General features: G+C 33.1%; 2 protein-coding genes across 2 annotated transcripts; one reads left to right on the top strand and one right to left on the bottom strand.

Moving 5' to 3' along the window:
• The first annotated feature begins 687 nt into the window (after window positions 1–687).
• Window positions 688–2,353, top strand: LOC143229322 (dimethyladenosine transferase). Its single transcript, XM_076461503.1, has one exon. The coding sequence runs from the start codon at window positions 882–884 to the stop codon at window positions 1,800–1,802; it is 921 nt and encodes a 306-aa protein (XP_076317618.1). The 5' UTR covers window positions 688–881; the 3' UTR covers window positions 1,803–2,353.
• Window positions 2,354–22,387: 20,034 nt separating this feature from the next.
• Window positions 22,388–25,046, bottom strand: LOC143229320 (uncharacterized). The gene is made up of 3 exons (XM_076461502.1): window positions 24,896–25,046; window positions 23,807–23,877; window positions 22,388–22,890 (listed from the first exon to the last, which is right to left on the bottom strand). Exons 1-3 carry the CDS (start codon window positions 24,936–24,938, stop codon window positions 22,651–22,653), a joined length of 354 nt encoding a protein of 117 aa, XP_076317617.1. The 5' UTR covers window positions 24,939–25,046; the 3' UTR covers window positions 22,388–22,650.
• Window positions 25,047–25,903: the final 857 nt, after the last annotated feature.

The raw sequence follows: 25,903 nt of genomic DNA, 5'->3' as shown, positions 1-25,903 counted from the left end.
ATAGTTCAAACGCTAAAAATAATGTTCTAATAAATTTTATTAAAACCATTAGGTTACAACAATATTAAATAATTATAAAGTGATGTTACTGACGTTGTTTGAACCATATAACCATATAAAAGAAAAAATAGACAATAAATAATTAAATAAGTAGGTATTTATCTTCTGTGTTTGTTTAGTTTTTGAATTTCGCGCAAAGCTACACGAGGGCTATCTGCGCTAGCCGTCCCTAAATTAAAAGTGTAAGACTGCATGGAAGGTAGCTAGTCATCACCACCCACCTCCAACTCTTGGGCTACTCTTTTACCAAGGAATAGTGGAATTGACTGTAACATTATAACGCCCCCACGACTGAAAGGGCGAGCATGTTTGGTGTGACGGGGATTCGAACCCGCGACCCTTGGATTACGAGTCGAACGGCTTAACCCACCTGGCCATGCCAGGCCTATTTTCTGTGTAGTCATGTATATGTAAATCATCGACTGTAATAAATTTTAAGCACTTCATGAAATATATATTTTGTAAATAGGTATGTATATTCTGCAGTTTTGTATAACTTGCAATTAGGAAAAAAAACATTTATTTATATCTCACAATATTTAAGTAATTTCTTTAACATTTAGAAAAACAATATTTATTTTTATATTTATCAACTTTGTAGTTTTATACTTAAACCATCTAGAAGGTGGCGTGGGTCTCATTGGTGAATCATGTTCACTGGTAGTAGCCACGTTGCTTTTCGATAAACTGAAGTTGTAAATGGCTTATAGAGTAATCTGATTTTCAATTGTACTAAACTGAAATATTTTTAAATATTTATTGAATTTCTCTAAATCGTTATTTAAAATTTATAAAGTACTTACAAATTGTCGAATATCAAAATGCCGAAAGAGAAATCAAAGAAGAAATCGAGACAACATGAGCAGATTCAAAAACAAGGTATTCAGTTTAATAGAGATCTTGGGCAACATATTCTGAAAAATCCGCTTATTGTTAACAGCATGGTGGAGAAAGCGGCTATACGATCCACTGATGTTGTTTTAGAAGTAGGACCAGGAACAGGCAACATGACAGTAAAACTTCTGGATAAATCTAAGCGAGTAGTAGCTTGTGAAGTCGACCCACGTTTAGTTGCAGAATTACAGAAGAGAGTTCAAGGATCTCCGTCACAAAGCAAACTGCAAATTATTGTCGGAGATGTTTTAAAAACCGATTTACCTTTTTTCGATGTTTGTGTTGCTAATTTGCCCTATCAGATTTCTTCACCCTTTGTTTTCAAGTTACTTCTACACAGACCTTTTTTTCGGTGTGCAATTTTAATGTTTCAGCGAGAATTTGCCCAGCGCCTGGTAGCCAAGCCTGGTGACAAACTGTACTGTAGGCTGTCAGTAAATACTCAACTCCTAGCTCGTGTAGACCATCTGATGAAAATTGGGAAAAACAATTTTAGACCTCCACCAAAAGTAGAATCCAGTGTTGTGCGTCTTGAGCCCAGAAACCCACCACCACCAATTAATTTTCAAGAATGGGATGGATTACTACGAATTTGTTTCATTCGAAAAAATAAAACTTTAGGTGCTGCTTTCAAACAGACCTCAGTGCTGGAAATGTTAGAAAAGAACTATAGAATTCATTGTTCTGTTAAGAATATTTGCATTCCAAAAGATTTCAGTGTTAAATCAACAGTGGAAGAGCTTCTTACAGCAAACAATTTTGATAAACAACGTGCAAGAACAATGGACACAGATGATTTTTTGGGTTTGTTACACTGCTTTAACTCAAATGGATTTCATTTTGCATGATGTACCTCAGAATATATTTTATTAACAGATAATTTCTTTCATTCTAACTGTGATGTTAATAAAATTATGGAATCAAAACTGTGCTAGGTCACATTTTATTTCTTTTGAAATCATTTAAAAGTAATTTTGTATGCTTATGACATCCAGTTTGTTTGTTTTTATTTGGAAGATTATTAATTCCTTATGAAATGTAAATTATCTTGTTATCTGGATAGTGGAAAGGATGAAGATTTGGTATATTTAGATATTCAAAGATCTTGATGAAATGCCACACTGAAGATGATCTAAAAATTTCTCATCTCTTAAGTATTGGGAAAGAACTAATTTAACCTTAGGCAGTTGGGTTAGAGAAATTAAATATTTACCAGTGAAGGCCAGTCAAATTAAGTCCTTGTTAATAGAATACCTCAGAAATTGTTGCTTGTCTTTTGCTCTTGATAACATTTGTGGTACTTATAGTGACACAGTTATTAAAAGTTTCCATTGTTAATGCCACATAAAAGTGTAATGATAATATTGAGTTATTAAATATAAAGACTTGCATCAAATGATAAGTTGGAGAAGAGTTTATTAAATGACTTGTAACTAGATGTGTAAGACTATGTAGGTTATCAAAATTTGGGTCAAACTTAATACAGATGAAATCCCACTTGTTAATATAATGTAAGGAAAGGATCTTGGTGAATAAGATCATTAACTTTAGAAATAATTAGGATTCAATTAGAATATCCTACACTGTTTTGATTACCTTGTATAAGAAAGGAAAGATGCTGAGTTATTGCAGAGAGTTTGACAGCACAGTTAGTAACATGGCAAAAACTTAAGTATTTTAAAAGTTTGTTTATATACAATATCTAATTAATATTTATGTGGTAATTTACTGAAAGAAAGGGTAAACTGTGGAAAATAGCAGCAAAATTTAAAGATGAACTTAAACTTTTGCATACAGTGGATACAATACGTAATAATGATTTTCAGGAAGTGAATAGTGGTATTAGTGAGGATAATATTAGTAAAAGTGAATTTAATTCTAATGAGAAAGTTCTATTACGTATCAGATTTCATCCTTTAGCTTTGCAGATGAGGAACTTGGGGAGGAAAGAATAACAAAAGGAACAACTAATGATAGGAATGAAAAGCCCACAGAACTAATGTATACATATAATTTAAGGACAAAATGAGACATGTTGAACCACCTAGGCCATCTTATTCAGTTTACTAAACTCTAATAAAGAGAAATGCTAAAAGTTAGCCCTTATCATTCAGATAATATAAAATATTCACTTAAATTCATAGAATCTACCACATCTAAAGGTAAGCCATTTTAAAAGCCAACCAACCTATCAGAAAAACATATCTTCCTTAGCTGAAGATGGCTCCTACTTCTCAAATTTAAATATGCATTTTCTAGTTTTACCATTCCCACCATTAAATATGAAAAAGGGTGATGTACCAACACTATCAGTTCCATTAACAATCATAAACACTTCAGTCAGATTATATTTCTCAAGGGAAAATTTCAGAGAATTTAACCTATCTTTGTATAACAACCTTTTCATGACAAGTATGATCCTTGCAACCTTTCTCTAAACCATTTCCAACAATTCAGTACTCTCTCTAAAGTGAAGAACTCAAAACAGAAGACAGTACTTCAGATGTGGCCTAACCAGTGAGCTATACAGTTACATAATCTTTATAAATTTGTATTTAATATTTCTATATATACAACCTAAATTTCTTTCAACTACACAGCATTTGAATGACTAATAGATTGGTCAACCATAACACTGTTTATATTATTCCCAGCTGAATTATATTCATAATTCCAACTGTGATATCCCCAAAGCAATACATTGCATTTATTCTAAATAAAAGTCATCTGACATTTATCTGTCCAACATATCAAGTAGCTCAAATCCTTTTGTAATAGTATTCTCCTCACAGCCAGCAACACCCAAAACTAATATCAGAAAATTTGAGTAACTTATTGGACATTTTTAACTTATGTCACTGATGTAAATAAAAAAAAAGAACAATGGTATCAACACTGAGCTCTGAGATAGTCTACCTACAACAACTCTGGTTTATTCAGTCCTCTTAACTTTTTCTAAGATGACCTGTCCTATACCTTGTACATCTAGAGATAGTTTCTGTAACAAGTCTCTTATGTGGTACTTTGTCAAATGCTTTCTGAACATTCATATGCATTAAATTCACACTTGTACTCTCATCTACACAAGCAGTAACTTTTTCAAAGATTGTCAAAATATTAGCAAGATAAGGTTTTCTCTTAGTAAAACCATAATAAATGTCCAACAAAATTTAAAATTTTGTTTCATGATTTTATAAGTTGTTTTTCAGAATGGGATGTAGGTGGGATAGAGTATGGCTGAATAGGGAGAAAAAATTTAAAGTACGCTATCCATGGACAAATATTTGACAAGGTGCCACATAAAAGGCTTGTTTGAAAAGTCATTTCTGTAGGTGTGGGGATAGACTGGTTCACTGGATAGAAGACTTGATGGGTGGGAGAAAGCAGAAGAATGCTACAAATGAAATTTAGTCAAACTGGATTAATGTCAGAAATGGGGTACTGCAAGGCTTAGTGTTAGGATCTTTGCTAATTTGAATCAATGGCATGAATGAGAGAATGCCCAGTAAGTTATTTAAATGTGCTTAGCTTATTATATTATAATTGTGTTTGTTGCAAGTGGTGAGGAGGATATTACTGCTTTGTTAAAGGATCTGGATTATTTTGTGAATTGGGGAAATAAATATCAGATGGGTTTTAATTACAGTAAATACAAAGCATTGCTTTTGGTATCTCACAGTTTAAATTATGTGTCCAATTTTTATGATAATAACCTTTACAGTTTTATGGAAGAAAAATATCTTTCTTTTCTGTTTGATAAGTTGTCAGCCACCCAAGCAAATTGGTATTGTTACTGTTAGAGCAAGTAGGACTTTAGGTAGTACTTAAAAAATATTGAATACAAATTTAAATAAGTTATAATATTATTGTGCAGGTTAAGCCACATTTGGTGAACTGTGTTCAGTCTTGGTCATTTTACCTTAGAAAGGTAATTAAATTGTTGGAAAGGATTCAGAGAAGGGCTACTAGGATAATACTTGTGATAGAAGAGATGCTGCAGTAAAAGGATAGGTTAAGATCTCTGAAATTAGTTTTCTCTTGAAAAAAGAAGTGTTAGTGGAATGCAGTTGAGGTTAAAGGAACAGATAGTGTTGATACATCATTTGTTATTGTATTTAAATGTTGAAAAATGATAAAACCATTGGATACAAATTTTGACAACAAAGAAAATATTCAGCTAAGAATTTTCATAGCAGGGTGGTTGGCCTTTAGAATAGGTTACCGTTAGATGCAGCAGATACAGTTAATTTTAGGGAACTTAAGAGAAGGCTTAATAAAGATTTTAAACAAGACTGGCTTTATTTTATTTTGACCTTCGAATTTGATAATGTGAATGGAATGGCCTAAATGAACCAACAGGTTCCTTGTTGTCTTTCAGTTATGTGTATATATATATGTATTTATTAGTTCTGTTACAAGACTGTACATAAAATATGTAAATAGATGAAGTATTTATGAAAACTTATTATCAAAATTACAAAACCACAAATTAATATATTAGTGCATTTCAGTAAAGTACTGCAGTGAGTTTAAATGGTAGTAAGACACTGAAGTATATTAAGATGAAAATTTTGTTAAACTTCATCAGGATTGGAGTGTATTAACAATGTCTTGGAATTCTGTAAACAAGACCTAATGTTCGTTTATACTGAGAACAACAAGTTTATACTGAGAACAACAAATCCAAATTAGTGATATATTTTGTTTTATTAGTGTAATAATAGTAAACATTACTACAGATTTAGAACATAGTGAATCATTCTGTTACCAGGCAACTGTTTTAGTTTTTTCCCTATGTATAATTACTTCGTTGCTGCTTCAGTTTTCCTGAAATCATCTTGCATCAGCTTAGTTTCTTATGCTCTTGACTGATTCTTAAAATTACTTATTGGTAAATTAAGTGATAATTTTTGTTGATAAACATTAACTTCCAAATACTTGCATCCAAACTCCTGATTTATTTTTGTACAGGTTTATAGAGAAGTCCAGCATTTATTAGACAAGCTTAGTGGTTTATATATGAATATTTTAGTTTATTTCTTTAAGATCCAGCTAAGTCATTATTATCCAGTATGATATACAAGTGAACAAGCACCTATATTGACTTACATACTTGTTTTCAAGTTGGTGAAAAGAATGGGAATCGACTCAGGACATGTTTTTTACTTGTCTCACATTGTCACGTAAGAGTCTTCAGTATGTATCACTCATAGAATGGCTAGTTCAAAGATATTTTCACATATACTAGGCTTGTGAATTACATACATCGGACATTTTATTATGGAAGCAGAACTTGTTCAATTTGCCAGCACAGCAGATGAGCCAATCTCAATTTCATTTGTACAAAACACCATAAAGAAATACTTTAATGTCTACTGTTAAACACAGGGTGGTCTTAAATGATCTTTCCTATTTTAAAATTTAAAAATTAGCAAACTAAGGAAATACAATAATGTAATTTTTAACATCTTGTAGCCCAGGTCATATAGTTTTTATTGACATGACAGTAGATGTTTGTTGTGCACCATTAGTGGCTCACTGCACTTCTAACTAATGATTGATTTCAGTCCATATTTTCTGCAACATATTCACAGTTAGAGTGGTGATAGTGTCCATTATGCTGATTTTTAGCTTCATGATGTTTATTATAAGTGTGCAATACATATCGTTAAAATATGTTCATCCTTTTACCTGTACTGGTATTTGTACTCTGTACCATGGCCACTGACTTGGTCTTTGCAAACCAAATCATGCATTGAATCTTTTCCTGTACAGTTACCATTTTATGAGGTAATACAAATCACTGGAGTGAGAGAAAAAAAAAACATGACAATAAAAACTGTTTGAGTTAGGCTACAGTATGTTGAAAATTAAACTAAAAAGTATTTCTTTAGTTATTAAATCTTAAAACAAGAAAGATTATCTTGTATAATAGAGGCTGTTTCAAATTTATAAATCTGAACTCGTATTTGAAATAACAGTCAACTCGTGAATGAACTACCTGTATTATTCAAAAACTACAAAATTAAACATAAAATCTTGCAGGTTGGCTATAGATTTTGTTTGAATGCCCATAGCATGCAATTTAATTAACAGTAAATTAGTTGTGTTAAAAATGTTTGAGTACAATATGTGTACATGATGCAGTTTATACATCAGTCTTATAATCTTATGCATGTGAGAAAAGACCAGAACAGAAAACAACAAAGTAGTGTTCATGGTTTTTTGTTTTAGATTATCTCTCCTATTCCAAATGAACTATTTTTACATGAAAAAAATATGAAATAACAAGTATGAAATCTTGACAGTGTGCTGCAGTTTTGTAACTATCCCTTCCCATGTTTAGTATGAATGGGATGCTATTTTAGCATCATAATTTGCTGATGCTGAAATAGGAAAAAAAAGAAAAAAACATTGAAAAATTCATTGAAACCTGGTGATAGAAGTTTAATTGGAACTTATTAAAATATTAAAAGCATTAAATGAAAATAAGATAAAATGCTTCCTCATACAAAAATACAATAAGTGAACTAAATGATAAAAATTAAATTTTTAAAACATTGGTTACGCAATTATTTAAACTTCAAATGTAAGTAATACATCAGGGTTTGTAACTTGCTTTATCTAAGCAGTAAACCTGATGGGTAATAATGCTAAACAGTAGATTTTGCCACCTATGGTGGGGAGAGCATAGGTAGCCCATTGTGTAGCTTTGCATTTAATAACAAATTTAATGTGACTTGATATGTAGGAAACACAGCAATATAGATGACTTATAGTGACAACTTAACAAACTGCTACTTCTGAATGCATTTGTAATAAAATATATAGATATTATTCTGTAAACAGTACAGATTCTTTAATATGAGCACTGATATATTTTGTTTGTCATGTTTATTAAGCTGTATGGCAATATAAAAGTATACAAATTTATACACCATTTTCTAAGGCAAGATACTTGTAAGCATTGCTTCACATCTATTCTTCTTGCACATGGATAATCATTGACTTTTTCACTGTGTTCATTTTAGTTTTCTTGTATATATTTTTCATTATCATATTTTTTATCTGATACAGAAGGATAGTCAAATATTTTTATCACAGTATTCTAATGTTGTATCTTTTTTCTTATTTAATGTTAAGAATGATAAAACTAGAGGACAAATATAAGTTTTAGTTAGGAAGGAACCCTCTTCAGCAAAAATGACTATTTTTTTAACAAGATGTTTAGCCTTTCAAATGGGTTGCTTTTGAATGTGTTGGATATAGTTAATTTAAGAAAGGTTAATGGGAAACATAATAAATATTTGAATGATAAAGGATAACTTTGAAGTGTTTTGTTATTTTAAAGTTTAGTTTAATGGTTAGGACAGTTTAAGTGGGCCAATAGGTCCCTTACTGTCCCTTTATGTTATCAGTAGCTGCTTTATCCAACAAGTTTAGAGTTACACCAGAATAATGTTCTGGAATAAGGTGCAGGGGATAGAAAATCTGTTAGCTAAACTTATATCAGGTTTGGAAATCATACTCAGATGCTCCTTGTGAACTGTAAATTTATGGATTCAGTGGCTCATAACCAACTTATAGACACCATAACAACTAAGGATCAGACTCAAGGAAAATACATGTAGACCATTAACTGAATTTACACTGAATCATTGTGTTGAATGAACCACATAATGGAGAAGAAATGTTGATTGTAACTCTGAATTTATCTACACAAAATATGGCAAGATTTTAGAGAAAAAAAGTGCAAGCCTGTTGTGCATAAAAATCAGATATATTTCAAAAGTATTTGTACTTAAGATATGCTTGTGAATTGACAACAGAGACTTTGACAGTTTAGAGTGCAAGATGATTATCAAAGTGAAAGTAAAAATACATCTGTATTACAGTTTGCATATTATATTTACACAACCTCAAGAACCTATAAAATACATATCTACAATTATTTTCACTACCCTTTTATATTATATCTTATTCTTCTCTACCATGGACTGTTGTTAAATCAGCAGTAAATAGGTGATAACTAATATCATGTATGTATACCATATTGAACTTCGTAAAAGGCCATAGCATGCATTGCTTTGATTCCTACCTGTGCACACAGGGTTAAAGGAATTTCTACAGTTGGGAATAGAACTAGAATCCATTAAGGCTACAGATGAATTTATAAAGGCATCATCTAGAAGTCGTGAGGATATCAGATCCTGCAGCATTGAAACTTCAACTCCATCTAACAGTTGTGTAGAATAACTGAAAGAGTTAATCAATTGGTAATTAATTAAACAGAACAGTGGAAATAAACCACAAGGTAGTAAATGTTTTACATGTAACTTGAAAAGACATCATAAGACACAGCAAAGGTTTTTATGGAACAAAAGCCCTTCTGAAAGGATATCAAAAAGAAATGACTGTTATAATTTTGAGAAACCATGGATTGAATATCCAGTGCAAACTAGGATGGAGATTATTGTCCCATCGAGAAATTAGGCATTCATTTTAGGAGTTAATTGAATTAATTATTCACCTAGTGACTGGAATGTAGTGGAACCAAATACTCCAGTATGTTACGAGGGATTGATGACTGGAATACCTCTCTAGGATGTAAAGAATAAAGATTTCCTACATGACATTATTCAGAAAAGACTTAAATCAGCTTTTGATAAAAAGAAAGGTAAGTATGATGTAAGTGCTGAATTCCAGTGAAGTGCATGGTATGGCTGAACAGTTTTCATTATAAAAGAGGACAAAGTAAGTTAGTGTTCAGCTTTCAGAGGATAATCAAAGATGAAACTGCCATTTGATTCATCCAGGAAGAACTCCCACAACAACACAATGGTTAATAGCAGCAAGGGATAAAATACCATCCCACCTGCATACTATGGGCCTTGGGAGAGAAGACCACCAAAAAAGACATGGTGGATGGATAATTTGGTGTTGTATTTTAATATTTTTATATTATTCAGAGGATTTCACAATCTAGGAAGGGGTAGTATTGTAAACTATATTTTTAATGTTGTAATTTGTTAGACAAAAGTATACAATACCTGGAATGTCTTAAAGATTTTTTTAGTTTAGATTTGTGATGACGAGACATCCACTTGAAATAAAAATATGTCTCAGAACAGCTGGTATGGGTATTAATACTTTTACTGATAAGAAGATAACATTTTGACCTTCCTAGGTCATCTTCAGGTTAACAGCCAGTTGACAGTGTAGATTCATGAAGATGACCTAGGAAGGTCAAAACATTGTTCTCTGCTTATCAATAAAAGTGTTAATACCCATACCACCCATTCTGAGTTTAGATTATAAATCTGATTTTATGTGGAGTGCCATTAGGTTAGGTTAGTTAGATAATGAATTGAAAGAAAAGCACAGATAGTTTAGAAAATGTGGAGTTGTTCAAAAATAGTGCGTTTTAAATACAAGTTAACCATTCACTGTATTAGATATTGCATGTTCTTTGTACAGGTAAACTGATTTGTTTTATGTAAGTTATTGTAATTTATAACATAAATATACATCATTTAATTCTAAATCTGTCTAGTTGATATATAACATTTGATCCAGAGAAGTGTTAAGTTGACTTAATTCTAGCTCTATTTTTTAACTTTATATACTCTGGAAATAATGCCCACTTTGCCCATGGAGGATGTTCAAGAAGATCAATGATAGCAGTGTGCTTTACTTATAGAGAATATGAAATCTAGCATTTAAACCCTTTTATATGTTGAATGAAAATAACCAGTTATGGTAAAAACTAGTAATTGCTATGGATAAAGCCAATATTTTCTGATATTTTCTTATATCTAAGAAACATTAGATATAAACATTATACACACGACCTCAGTTGAATTGGTTGTGGGAATATAATGAAGAAAAAAGTCTGTTGATTAATTTACAAGCCCAATACTACATCAGCATCTAATATTCGGAAAACAAGTATAACAATTGTGTTTCTCTGTTGATTTAAGTAAAACTGCATTCATTTTTTATAATACAAAGTAGTTAGCCTGTTTATTTGCTTGAACTTAGTTTACTTATGATCATGTTTACTTTGTGATATATCCTGTTAATGTTTCTATTATAAAGTAAACCCACTTCCTAATATTTGAGAAGATCAGTTCCTTTGTTTTCCATCATATATTGCTCAATACTTCTGTTACGTTTGTGTCATTGATCGATTTGTGTTTTGTATGACACAAAAGATTTCATGTAATTATTGTACACCCTTGTGCAAATTAATTGAAACAAATGGTCATTTTACAATATTTTCAGCATGGTGGCAGGTCTAGGCTCGTTGGACCTGCTGATTTCCTTCAATAGTCATTTTTTCACACAGACAGCATCATTAGCTGTGTTTTGCTGTATGGTCGATCTATTTTTGGGATACATGACAAACTTTTGAGGAATATTATGTCATTCGAAATTGTTAGACTTTTCTCAAAAATGAGGCTATTTGTTTTACTGCTAACCAGTCCTTTTTCAGCTGTCAAGAACTGGACGCAAGAACAATGGAGGAAGGTGTTATTCAGTGACGATACTCATTTCTTTGTACAGGGTCAAAGAAGTCTGCATATTTGCAGATCTCCAGGTGAGAAACTTCAAAAATCTCGCATTAATCAGTTCGTAAAACATCCCTTGAGGAAGATGTTTTGGGGCTTTTTCAGCTACTATGGCATCGGAGGCTTACATATCGTTGAAGATATGATGCGAGGTATGATGATACAGTACAGAGAAGTCGTTCCAGAATTGAAAAGAGGAAAAAGAGATACTCCAGATTGGAAGTAGAATTGAATAAATGAATATCTTTCAAACACTCATTCAGTTCCCAATCATACAGATTGTTCCAAATCAGGTAATTCAGTGGGCTCTGCTTTGGTTTGCTGTGGTTCAGTAGTTGCGTGCAGAATCCCCTCTACAGCTTCTGTGTTCACTGCTGAACTGTATGCCATATCTCTTGCCCTGGATCATATTGCAGCTGAGCAGTACTCCAACTGCACTATTTATACTGACTCACTTAGTTCTATACTGGCCCTGGAATTGCTACATGTTGGCTCACATCCTGTTCTCACTGATTTTCAAAACTGACTGGCCCATTTCTCATTAACTGCTACTTCTATCCAGTTTTTCTGAATACCAGGCCATGTTGGTATTCACAGGAACAAGCTTGCAGACATGGCAGCTAAATCTGTCTGCTCCAGCACCAATCACCCCTGTGCTTATTCCGTACATGGACTATGGTCTTGTCTTCAAGGCTCGGCTCCATGCCAGCTGGCAATCCACTTGGAGTGAGCAATGCGACAACAAACTTTTTCAAATCAAACCCTATATTGGACTTTGGCCATCTAGCTTCTGTAAAGTTCGGAAGGAGGAAGTTCTAACTAGACTATGCATTGGTCACAGTTTTTTAACTCATCGTTTTCTTTTATCTGGAACTGATGCACCAATGTGTAGTTTGTGTAACACTCAAATCACTATCAGCCACGTTTTACTTTCTTGCCATCGTTACAATTCTCAACAACGGCAATATTTTAAACATATTTTTTCCCAGGGTCAATCTGTAACATTGGACAGTGTTATTGGTGATGGTGACTCTGTCCACCTTGATAACGTTTTTAATTTTTTAATGGCCATTAATCTTTTTAATCTCATTTAAGTGTTGCATATTTATTCATTACACCTTTTTAATTGTGGTTCCTTTTTTACAGTTTTAATCTCTCTCATTCAATTTGACATTGGACAATGGCCAGAACATTAAATAACTCGACACCAGGACTGGAAAGGCCAACTTCAGGTGACTAACGCTACTGTTTGAACTATCCGTTTGAACTACTCGTTAGTCGTCCTGGCGAGTTGTTATTATACTTTTGCTGCATATCATTTCACACTTTTACTACTTTACCTTTTAGTACTGGCCATATTGACTCATAACCCAGAACCAGGACTGGAAAGACCAACTTCAGGTGACTGACGGTAGTTTTTATACTTGCCTGTTAGTCTTCCTGGCGGGTTATGATCATTACCATTCTGCTACTGGTAGTCCTTTACAACTTTGTTGACTGGATGTCAACATTGGTTTTTGCACCATTTTCTGTTTTAATTGCCATTTTGTTTTTATCTTCAATTACTTTTACAAATTTTACTCCATTTACTTGACTTTTATCTTTTTACTGGACATTTGGCTACTCATTATTACAATTTTGTTTTGTGTCTTTTAAAACTTCTATTCTTTTACATTTTGATAATAGCTGCTATGACACATAACCCAGAACCAGGACTGGAAAGGCCAACTTCAGGTGATTGACGGTGGTTCTTGAACTTACCTGTTAGTCTTCCTGGCGGGTTATGATCATTACCATTTTGCTAGAGTAAATACTTTACAACTTTGTAGACTGGATGTCAACAATGGTTTTTATGCCATTTTCTGTTTTAATTGCTGTTTTGTTTTTACCTTCATTTACTTTTACAAATTTTACTCCATTTACTTGACTTTTATCTTTTTACTGGACATTTGACTACTCATTATTACGATTTTGCTATTGTCTTTTAAAACTTCTATTCTTTTACATTTTGATACTGGTTGCTATGACACATAACCTGGAACCAGGACTGGAAAGACCAACTTCAGGTGACTGATGGTGCTTCTTGAACTTACCTGTTAGTCTTCCTGGCGGGTTATGATCATTACCTTTTTGCTAGAGTAAATATTTTACAACTTCTTATACTCTGCCTTCTATCTTAACATTGTAGACTAGGTGTCAACATTGGTTTTATACTTTTTCGTTTTACCTTCATTTCCTTTTATGTCTTTTACTACTTTATTTTTACATTTTTACCAGATGTTTGGTGCAGATAGCCTCGCTGCTTTGTGCCATAAAACACTAAATCAATCAATCAGCATTGGTTACTTATACTTTGCTTACTATGTCAATGAGCATTGTAGTGTTCAGTTAGATAAACAGTTTCATGACTGCATCCTCTCTAAGATAAATAATTGCCTAAGCTAATGCTGCTTGCTTTTTGAACAGTAAACAGTTTATTTCTTTTATAGGTTCTATAACCATGTTACATAGTACAACTTTACCTGTAGTAAAACATGAAACACCACTTATGCATATGGGATTACTGTGACTTCTTCTCCCACATACACTCATGCAGTCTACTACTTGATAGGTCAATCTGGTTGGCAATGAACAATTTTTCTCTGTGACGTCAGTTTACCAACTGAACAGGTACAATTGGCTAATTAGCACCATAGTGTATCCATCACAAAGATACCAGAACCAAGGACAGTGATGACTGTCTTCATTTCTGTAAGACATAGTCAGAGAATGACTTCTCCAATTAAGTCTCATTTTCCTACATTAAAAAGAAAGAAGTTTATGTTTACTAGTCTGAGTGTGGATTGCTTTGAGTACCTAACATACCATGAGATTTACCATTGTTCTGGCCACTTGTGTTTTAACCAGAGATTCTAACACTGGCTCTTATGCTCTGATAAATGCATATCAAGGCTTACAGAGCCCAATAACTGATGGGCTGACCACCACGCATTTTGATGCGAATTGTCAATTGCACTCCTTCATGTCAGTGGAGGAGTAGCAGCAGTATTCATCACCTGTACTTGTGCACCATCAGTCAAAACTGATAGCCTTGTGTATCTTGCTTCTCAATAAGGTATAGGCAGTTCAGGCAAAAGTGATTTATAATTTCACAGGTAAAGCATGTGACTTGAAACTCCCTTTCAGAATGGTATATAAACCATGGAAAATTGGAACAGACCCATTCATTTACTGGATACTATTATGGCTGCATTACTAAGCTCTTTTCACTGCTACTACATGCTTCTTTCTCTTTTGCAACAGGTTCAAAGTTACTACTTTGTATTGCTTCACCACACAAATTGCTTCTGTAAGAATGAGAAGGTCTGTAATATCCAGGTGGTACTGCACTGTTTCACTGGGTGTCCCTTCTGCAAACTTGTCTATGGTAATATTTTCATGACCTTTTGAAGTCATTACATAAAACCAGTGCAGGTCATTTGCTTTAGTTGTCAAGCATTTTGCAACCCTCTTTTCTGAATCTTATATTGGTTCTGATGAGTGTGACTTTGTATTTCATTGTATCAAAGTTTGAGGACAGCTTATTAACAGCTGTCTAGCAGTCCAAAAAATGCACCTATTTCAAGTGCTTGATGGAATCTATAACCAGATGGTTTAGATTCAGTAACAGACAATGCTAAGCCTTTTCTGTCCAAGCTCTCCTTCCCTACACCTTTGAATGTCAGAGGTATTTACTTTGTCCTGCTCAAGAAGAATTGTGATCATGGACTCTGGAAGTCGTAAATAGACTGCTCTTAGTCTAGCAAGGTGCTATACTAATGCAACAATCATTAGTTTCCACACTTCCTGTACACTGCAGTTGGTATTCAGGAGAGGAGCTTGAACAACCATTCTGAATGCATCAAACATTTGTGCTCTTCTTCCTTCGTCGTTGGCTGTAAAGAGATAAAAATCATGGGCATTTGTAGCATTAGCAAAGTCTTGTATCCAGTAGAGGAATTCTCTTAAGATTCCTTTTTCAAAAAACTATCTGTCTTCAGTGACCAGTTCTTCCTCTTGATTGTACCTTCTCCTATCTCTGGAAAATCTCATTTTCGTAACAATGAAAACCTTTTCAAACTGATATCTCATCTGCAGAAAGTAGCATACTTCACAATAAGATAAGATATCTATCTGTTAATCCTGGCACCAAAATATTTTGCTTCCTTCCAATTCTCTATTATATTCAGGTCAAACTGAATAATCTTTGCAGAAGTATAATAGATATTCTTAACAGAGCATTTGATGTAATATTAATTTCATGGTAGTAATAGATCCATGAATAACTGAAGTGAATGAAGAAAAAGAGTGGACACAAGGTGCTGCACAAAATAAATACACTTCATTAAACCCACAAACAAAATGTATATACTTGTTGTTACTAAATATGAGACAGTCATGTTTGCTTAATGCTTTATCTTCAACTGATCATATTAACATCATCTATCAGACTGTTCAAACTCAGCATTCCTTACTTTGCTTCTCTATTCAAAGTGTGTGTTTGCTTTTGTGCAATGTAGAGCTACTTGAAGGCCATGTGTGCTAGATATCTCTGGTTTGAAGTGATAGATTAGAGGAAAGACAAGCTAGGAAACATAATCTACTGCCAACTATTAGCAAGTATATTCAGCGGTGGAATTCAAATGTAACTGCTATTAGTATTACAATGCACATGTGGTTCTGAAGTATGGAGTATAATGTGTTTAGCAGTAATAGGACATGAACCACAGATCTCTGTCCATAAGATGTGATCTTTCTCTTGTGTGATGTACAAGATACCAGATACATGCAGCAAAACACTAAAGGGAAATGCATAAAACTCAAGCAACCAGTAGATTAATTGAAATTAAAAGGGCAAATCATAATGTACTAAACCCAAATTACAATGTAAAACAAAAAATAAGGAGAATCAATATTAAATAATGAAGTAAACTCAGAATTATAATTGAAAATAACATCAAAATGAACCCAACAAGAAAATTATATTTAAACCATAAAACAAGCTAATAACATTTACCAATCCTTAAAAAAAGAGAAAGTTGAGTAATCTAAACACATTGCAAATTGAGTATAAAATTTAAATACTATAATTAAATTTTATAAATTACAAAACAAAGTTTAGTATAAATCAGACCCACAAGAACTACTATTAAATTCAAATTACAAACGTAATCATGATAAAAGAAATTTTACATCAAATAGAACCTAATTAAAATATTTTATTATGCTAATACTGCTCTGTATATGTACAATTTAATGGATTCCCATGAATGTAGTAGTTGTCAATCTATACTAAAGTTATTCAATACATAAAATGATAATTTTGTAACTACAAACAAATGTAAAAATAACATCAAGTTCACAAATTTTGATTGCTTTGTTGAGATAAACCACAAACTAGTTAAAAGTAACATTTTGCTGTTATGGCCAGGTCTTATTATTGTAACATTTACTTTGAACGTGCTTCGACTCTTTGGAACTGGGAAATTTTAAAATGATCACAGAATTTACTGAAGAGTATGAACTTAACCAATGTGAGAAACTCGATCTGAGAATGTAGCAAGAACTAAAAGGTTTAACTCTGAGCTTTTGCTGATAATGGTGAAAACTATATAGTTTTCTAGCTATATAGCTTTTTATTTGCAAATAGTGTGGTAATAAGCTCCTGTAGAAGATATCTTCTACATTATTAATGTCTCCAGGGCTCTGAGATTGAAATATGCTTCGCTGGCACCCTTGATGAAATTTGTAGTGGTTACTTTTTGCCGTCTGATGCACAGCGTGACAGAGATGATCGTGTTGGTGTTGAGAATTGTGGGTATTCTGTGACTTTCTGGGCTGGCACTTAGAGGAAAACTTAGAGATCGAAAAATATTTAATTAATGGACAATTAATTTTGTCATCTTTGCGAAAGAAGCAAATAAGAAGTGGTGTAGAAATCGCATACTGATCCGATAATTTTCCAAGACTATTGAAGTCATCTCGACCAAAATTTGCATACGACTTTCGGAGATCAGGGTGCAGCATATCATAAAAATAGTTAAAAAAAAAACACAAGATTGCTCAAAATACGTGAAACAGCCAACAACAATTCAAACGTCTGAGATAGTAAACAACTTTTCTTAGAGTGCTGGAGTAATCTTGCATAAATTTTGCAAGTGACCTCAGAAGATCAAGGACAAGTCCATTAAGGTATAACATAACATAAAAAATACTTCGTACACGTACAGGGTAGCCTCAAATGAGTTAAACAGCCAATCATTGATTATCATGTTTGGGACAGTACAAAGTAGTTCAAAATGAGTTAAGTAGTCACACAAATACAGATTAAAACATGCAAGACAATCCAGGCTATGTTTGTTTTTTTTTAAATTTCGCGCAAAGTTACACGAGAGCTGTCTGCGCTCGCCGTCCCTAATTTAGCAGTGTGAGACTAGAGGGAAAGCAGCTAGTCATCACTACCAACCGCCAACTCTTAGGCTGCTTTTTTTTTTTACCAACGAATTTTGGAATTGACCGTAACATTATAACGCCCTCCCGGCTGAAAGGGCAAGCATGTTTGGTGTGACGGGGATTCAAACCCGCAACCCTCAGATTACGAGTCGAGTGACTTAACCACCTGGCCATGCCAGACCACCTTCGTGAGGTAAGAACGACTGTAGAATTGATACTTTCGTAACTCAATCATTTAATCATTTTGTTGCAAGACATAAATATATCATGCTGTGTTTTGATATAGTAAAAGGCCAATCTTTTCAAACACATGATATAATATAAAATGTTTGTTTGTACATTGAACTAGAATGGGCACTTTTATTTAATATAATGTTATGTCGGTAATTATATTTATGCAAAAGTGTCGCTTGATGTCTAAATATTCGACGCTGGTGTCTCTAGATGCGGGAATTTTCAGCGTTTCAGTATAATAACAACTTTCTTGATTTTCTATTCTGATTTTTCAAACTAGCATATAGGGACTTGGGGCACTATCAAATAGAATCAGGGTACGGACCCTGTGTGCTAGTGCCTAGCGACGCCTCTGCATTTATGCTATACGAATACACATGTTAAACATTGGAATCAGAAGTTGTTTAAATGAAAGAAGCTAATTATGATAAATAAAACATAATAACTGGAGTTCGAAATAACAATCTATTTATTTTCTTGGTAATATTTAGATAAGTTAGATTAGGCAGCTGAGATAAATAAACAGGGCTATTATTAAGATATTTCGTCTTTTAGTGAAAGAATTTCTGAGTGCAAAAATAAAAAAATAACAATGTTGTGTCAGTGCAAACCTACATAATGTTCAATCTTCGCTCTGTGCACAGAAAGAATAGAACGTCACTCCTATCTCGCTCATCAACTGAGAGACAAAACAAAATAGAAAGATAATAAATATAACCATTATAAAACAACAACCAGATATAACAATTTAAAAGTAAAAAATAATGACGGTGAAATGAAAAGAGATTCAACTTAAAAATAAAATCAAGCATTTTAGATTTAAAAATAATGCAAATGACGTTTATGTTTATATTATACTGAGAACATATCCATCCTGTTTTAGATAAGCATTGGACCTTTCAATCTAAATGGCCCATTGCACGATAGTAAGCTAAGTAAATGGTCATATCAGTTAGCCATTGGATTCAAGCATAACTGAAAGCCCTAACAGTGTTCTATTACATCACCTCTCGAACTTTCAACCAATCAATGCACTGCCCTATTATTCTTTAGTCGCTGGACAACGTGTCATCTTCTTTATTTTAGGTTTATTAAGTATACTATATATTCATGGGATTTTGAAATGTCTTACTGTTTAGTAAACTTACTATCTGTTTGTTTGAATCATACCTCAGGGTCTCAAAGGTAACTTTGTTAGCTTATAATCCTAAAACTGGGTTTGGATACAGTACAAATATCCCATTCTATGGCGTGTGTTTTACTATAAACTTTAGACAGTAATTTATTATGATAACAACATGGTCGTTTGCACATTTAATGAGTATAAGCACTGTGTCTTTGATAAAGCTATCAAATAATTAACAAAATGATATAGGTCGAAGCTAGTATGAATGAGTGTTTAATGTATGTAGAAAACTTACTGATTTTAGCACTATGCAGAATATCTGTATAAAGTAATCTGCTATTGTACTATGTTATATTTTAGTGATAGGAAAAGGATATCATAGATTAGACATGTTTTGCTTTATGCAGTAAATATCAAATTAGATTTAAATAAACAAATGCTTGTAAGTTTTCTTAAATTAAGGGAGTTAATGATACTTTACAGAAGTAAAATAAAAGGAATTGAAGCTTTTTATTTGCAAATAGTGTGGTAATAAGCTCCTGTTAGTGTAAATAATCATGATTGTGGATTTTCTTTCACTGTTTCTAAGGCGAAATAACGTCTTGTAGTTTGGTTTGTTTTGAATTTCACGCAAAGCTACACGAAGGATATCTGCGCTAGCCGTCCCTAATTTAGCAGTGTAGGACTAGAGAGAAGGCAGCTAGTCATCACCACCCACCGCCAACTCTTGGGCTACTCTTTTGCCAACGAATAGTGGGATTGACCCTCACATTATAACGCCCCCACGGCTGAAAGGGCGAGCATGTTTGGTGCGACCGGGATTAGAACCCGAGACCCTCAGATTACGAGTCGGACGCCTTAACCCACCTGGCCATTCCGGGCCACGTCTTGTAGAAAAGAGAGGACGTTTGCTCAGACTTATCAGCACAGTAACTAGACAACTTATTTCAATTCACATATTTAAACTTAGTAATGTTATTGGGTTTTTTTTTTACTTCCGAAAAACAGTTTAATCAGTATTCAAGGAAAGATTTAGATTTAGTAAATTGACGTGTAAATATTTTTGTAAGTTTTAGTTTCCAATTTTTACACACCTTTAAACTTAGTTTTGTAAATTTTCTTAAAGAAATCAACAGTGAGAGAGAAGACGAGCTTAACTTTGGTGATAGTGGGAATTAGCCACTGAAGGAGACAACCGTCTAGAAGTAATTATGTATTTATATTAAATTCCTAAAATGAAATCATTAGTATTTCGTGTGATAATTTTCACACAAGTTTTTGTTTCAAAATATTAATTGGTTGTTTTGCTGGTTTCTTTTACATTTATTAAGTAGCCATGTAGATCTGTGTAGTCGTGTAATTGTCAACACATTAATTTGAGCTACTTTTGTATCACTCACTTTCTCTTATCTATTCACTTTATAACAAGTAGCCAACCTGTAAAAGCTTTAACATTTCGTCATATGTAGAGATATAGTTATCCTTAAACTTACGTTTCACATTTAATGGAGTAATTATCTTTTATGTTAAAATACAATACACGTCGAATAATTATAAATCCATGTGTGTTAGAAAGTTTAAATCGGAATGACTTTAAATTAAAATGTAGATACACCATTGAAGTAAATGTTCAGAAATGCGCTTATTCTCACAGTCAGAAGGATAAACAAACAATCCGCCAGAACCCTCTCAGTTCGAATAAAACGAAACTTTACATCAGTTGGTGTTAATGAACGCTTGAATGACACCAATTTTTAGATACTTGAGGTAAGGATGTAAAGGGTAAATAGCAATAAACTTCTCTATTTCTTTGAACGACGGCAAGCATTAGTCAGAAAGTTCCTAATTACTTCTAAATTTCTAATGAAGTTGCAAATATTTCTTTAATTTTTCACCTACCAGCATGGCGCACCTTGAAACAGTAATATGTCAAGTCTAAAGTTACCCTAGTTATAAAAATTCACTACTTCGTTCAGTTTTGAATTTTAGTACACACAAATATCTTTAAATTTCCGGGTCCAGTAGATAGCTCATTATATTTGGTTTGTTTTGAATTTCGCGCAAAGTTACTCGAGGGCTATCTGCGCTAGCCGTCCATAATTTAGCAGTGTAAGACTAGAGAGAGGCGGCTAGTCATCAACACCAATCCGCCGACTCTTGGGCTACTCTTTTACCAACGAATAGTGGGATTGAGTGTCACATTATAACGCCCCCACGTCTGAAAGGGCGAGCATGTTTGATGCGACCGCGATTCGAACCAACGACTCTCAGATCACGAGTTGAACGCCTTAACACGCTTGGCCATGCCGGGCTATATACAAACCTGTATTCTGTTTATGATTATTATTTTCTACCTTAAATTAACTGTTACTTACAAAGAACCTGGTTCAATTTATGATAGATTTACATGATATTATACCTTAGTTTTGTTTTTTGGAGTTAAGCACAAAACTACAAAATGGATTACGTGTGCTTTACCCATCACGAGTATCGAAATCAGGTTTTTTAGCATTGTGAGCCCACAGACATACCGTTGTGCCACTAGGGGCATGTTTGATGTGATGGGGATTTTTTTTTTTTACTGTATCTTAGAAACTATTCACTGATGAACAGTAGATTATTGTTTAACAAATATTTCTCCAGTTGTTTACCTGATATGAGAAAACTAATAACACATAAAGAACATGCATGTTACATGACTGTGTATAATAACAAGTTATATCAAGCATGATACAATCAACGCTTTGTGGAACATAATGTACTAAAATTTAAGTTTCTATAGGCATATTACGCATTACCCATTGTGCAACAAAGAAATAAACTTCCCTTGATTCTCTATTTTAAACGCAAACTAGAACCAAAGAAATATTCACTTGTTCGAATTGTTTGTCATACAAATCTGTTTATATTATCTACTGCACAACCATCAAACAGTTCATATGAAGAATTTTAGCAACTAAACTTTCATATTTTCTATATTTTCATGAGAATTCATGACGTATGAAATATCTCCAGGTCAAAGTTTTTTTTTAATTTTTCATCTGACATAAAATTCACAAGTGATTTCTAAATTATTTAAACAATATTGAATAACACATTCAACATGACAAACAAGGTATGAAATGAAATAACACAAAATAATGCAAATAAAAGAAAGAAAAATTATCTGTTTGTCCTTTTTTTTTAAGACACGTTCTGAAGATGATGTTTATAATGTTTCATTTATAACTACAAGTAACATACTTTCGCACACAGAGAACATTCCATTTTATTTTACTCATTTTGCGATCTCTTGAACCGCAACCTGAAGGTAGCTGCGACTCCTAGGTCGGGTTTCGTCTTGTAAGGGTAACCATGGGACCGTCCGAATCCCTGGTTGTACGCAGCACCAAGACCGAGACTGGCTTTACCGTTTTTACTCTCCCATATCTTGGTTCCTACAGCAGCTCCAACTCCTACATTCCAGTTCTTACTGTTGGTTCCACTCCCTGCTGCTTTCAGTCGAAACTCAGGCTGTTAGTAATCAACGTATATGCATATATATATATATACATGTATAATTATTTAAAAAAAAAATTATTTGACAAATGGGAGATAATTCTTACTAAGTATTTACCAGTGTTAACATAACTGTTGAAAATAAACATACACTTTAATAATTTTACTTTTGATAGTTTAAGCTGAAGTCAACTTATTGATGAAGTATATTTTATAATAGATTACAGTAAATGAGATTTATATTTATAACAGATACGAAGTTTTAATCACTGGTACGATCATTCTCTAGTATAAACGTTTTTTTACAGTAAAGAACGTTTTACTGTATTAAGGCCCGGAATGGCCTAACGCGTAAGGCGTGCGACTCGTAATCCGAGGGTCGCGGGTTCGCGCCCGCGTCGCACTAAACATGCTCGCCCTCCCAGCCGTGGGGGTGTATAATGTGACGGTCAATCCCACTATTCGTTGGTAAAGAGTAGCCCAAGAGTTGGCGGTGGGTGGTGATGACTAGCTGCCTTCTCTCTAGTCTTACACTGCTAAATTAGGGACGGCTAGCACAGATAGCCCTCGAGTAGCTTTGTGCGAAATTTCCAAACAAACAAACAAATTACTGTATTAAAATATTAAAATGTTCTTTACCTTTAAACATTGTGTACTTGAGAATGATCTCAACAGTAGTCGAAACGTCGTATCTGTTATAAATATAAATCTTATTTACGGTTAAAGCTTAACTCGTAATAAAATATCGTTACCTCTGTATAACACTTTCCACCAGTTATTATGGCATGTTAACAAATTGCGACCTCTATAATGATAACAAAATAGAATGTAAATAAATTAAGACTTTTATTGCTGGTTAGGTTATTAACTTGAGATAATTTGTGTTTCTAATTGGAAGACCAGAAGATTGTTAAATATCATTGGTACTTACAACTCCAACTTTTTTGTTAGTTGATGATACGTCAGTAGCATCTTGATTTGATTGTGCGTGGACAAGACAGGCTGTAACAACAGTATTTTATTTTGTCACATCAAATATTAAACAGTTAAAACTTGTATTGAAACTAACTTTGTTATTTTCTGAACTTAATGTTCTTATGCATTCCATGTTTTAAATATCAATACCACATAACATAAGTTTCATGGTAATTGTAATATACAATACCACGATTTTACTATTACATTTCGTAGAAAATTGTTATTATTTGTATGATGGTTATACAGGAGTTATTAGCCTAACTTTACTTCTAAATTTAAGCACGAATTACTGAGTTTTCCATCCATTTCTCATTTCTTGCCTTTGAATTTTGCTAAAGTGACAGATTATTGGTTTGATTAATGACGCCAGTTGGATCATCTATTAATTGCGAATGGTAAGTATAGTATTTTGTTCTATATAACACTAATTTTAGACACTCACTAGTGAATGACAAAACAACGTTTAAACAAACACTTTGAGTCATTCGCCTTCTTTGTCTGTCTTTTACATCACTTCATATCTCTTATTAATTATTATCATAATTATTATAATAATTATGAATAATTATCATCCATCAGCACATCCCGTATTTGGCTAATGGGTGTAAACATATTATTACAGCACATTACTGTCCTTAGAATTAGAATTAAACAGATGTGGCTATAATATTTAATCAGTCGTAGATATTCATCCTTTCTTCTGAAGTCTCGTTGGAGATGTCAAAATTTGAAACGTGAGTTTTTATACTAAATAAGTCTAAGAGTATAAGATGGTAAACAAGTCTGAGTTTTTATAGTAAATAAGTCTAAGAGTATAAGATGGTAAACAAGTCTGAGTTTTTATACTAAATAAGTCTAAGAGTATAAGATGGTAAACAAGTCTGATGAATATCCTTATGTGCTAAATAACATTTAATTGTGAAAACTTCTTGATGTAAAAATCCTTCAAAGTTTTATTTAACGATATTTGTTCACAATTTTCTAGCATATAACGAGATTTGTCTAGACGTAAACACTCTTATATATAAAAAAAGTTTCTTACCTAAGGGAACGACGATTAAACAAACAAAGCTAGTTGTATTCATCACGATGACACTGATGCTTACAGTGGTCACAAACCCAATGTTCCTTCTGCATCTTATTGCTCTGCAGAGGCTTTTATATATTCATAATATAGTGGTATGTTGTATCAGGTGGCGACACAAATGTTATCATTAAAAAATAACATTAAGTTCAGGAACTTGTGCAATCTTAAACATCCTATTGTAAAATGTGGCAGGTAAGAGTCATCTAAATTCCCCAGTTTTACTTTCTAGGAAGAGTATAATTACTACTCGCTGTAAACTTTGATATGCATTTTTATGTTATTTTGTCAGTTTAGCAACAAACTTACGAAGTGTGAAAGTACATTTTCTGAGAAAACCATTTAACCTAATGTGTGTGTATTGGAGAACTTATGTTGGCTATAATTCTGGGTTTACAAAATGTACCGACATGAAATGGGCGGCGTTTAAGGAAAACTTAGAAGTCTGTTGTACATAAAAAATTCAATGTGTTACGTATGTACCTGTGCTCAAAGTAAGTCTGTGAATTGATATTTGTTTGACTTGGACTCGTTACAAGTTGGAGCACAAAGTGATGTTCATAAAAAGAAGAAAAAACAGTTTGCCCCTCGAACAGTTTGCATGTTGCATTTGCATAATCTTTAAAACTGCCAAAATACGTATCTACAGTTTTGTAGTACCTGGCATTTACTGTCTTCTATTATAAAATCTCACTAAATCAGCAATACACGGTGAAATGAATAAACGATAACTCTAGCATAAAATAGATGATATCATGGTAAATGGTACTCTGTACAAGTTCATGGTATGCGCACTTTAACCTCAACTCCTGCTGATCAAATTGAAGATCATTATATTTCTTTGTTTTTTTCTAACAAACATATACACAATGGACTATCTGAAATGGGCCACCACGGGAATGAACCTCGATTTTCAATGTTATAAACCCGAAATATTGTCACTGAAATAGAAGGGTCAATCAAAAT

The sequence above is a fragment of the Tachypleus tridentatus genome, chromosome 10 (genome assembly GCF_004210375.1).
Source record: "Tachypleus tridentatus isolate NWPU-2018 chromosome 10, ASM421037v1, whole genome shotgun sequence".
NCBI classification, from domain to species: domain Eukaryota; kingdom Metazoa; phylum Arthropoda; class Merostomata; order Xiphosura; family Limulidae; genus Tachypleus; species Tachypleus tridentatus.
The sequence above is the reverse complement of the archived record's forward strand: the minus strand, read 5'-3'. Positions and strand labels throughout refer to the sequence as shown.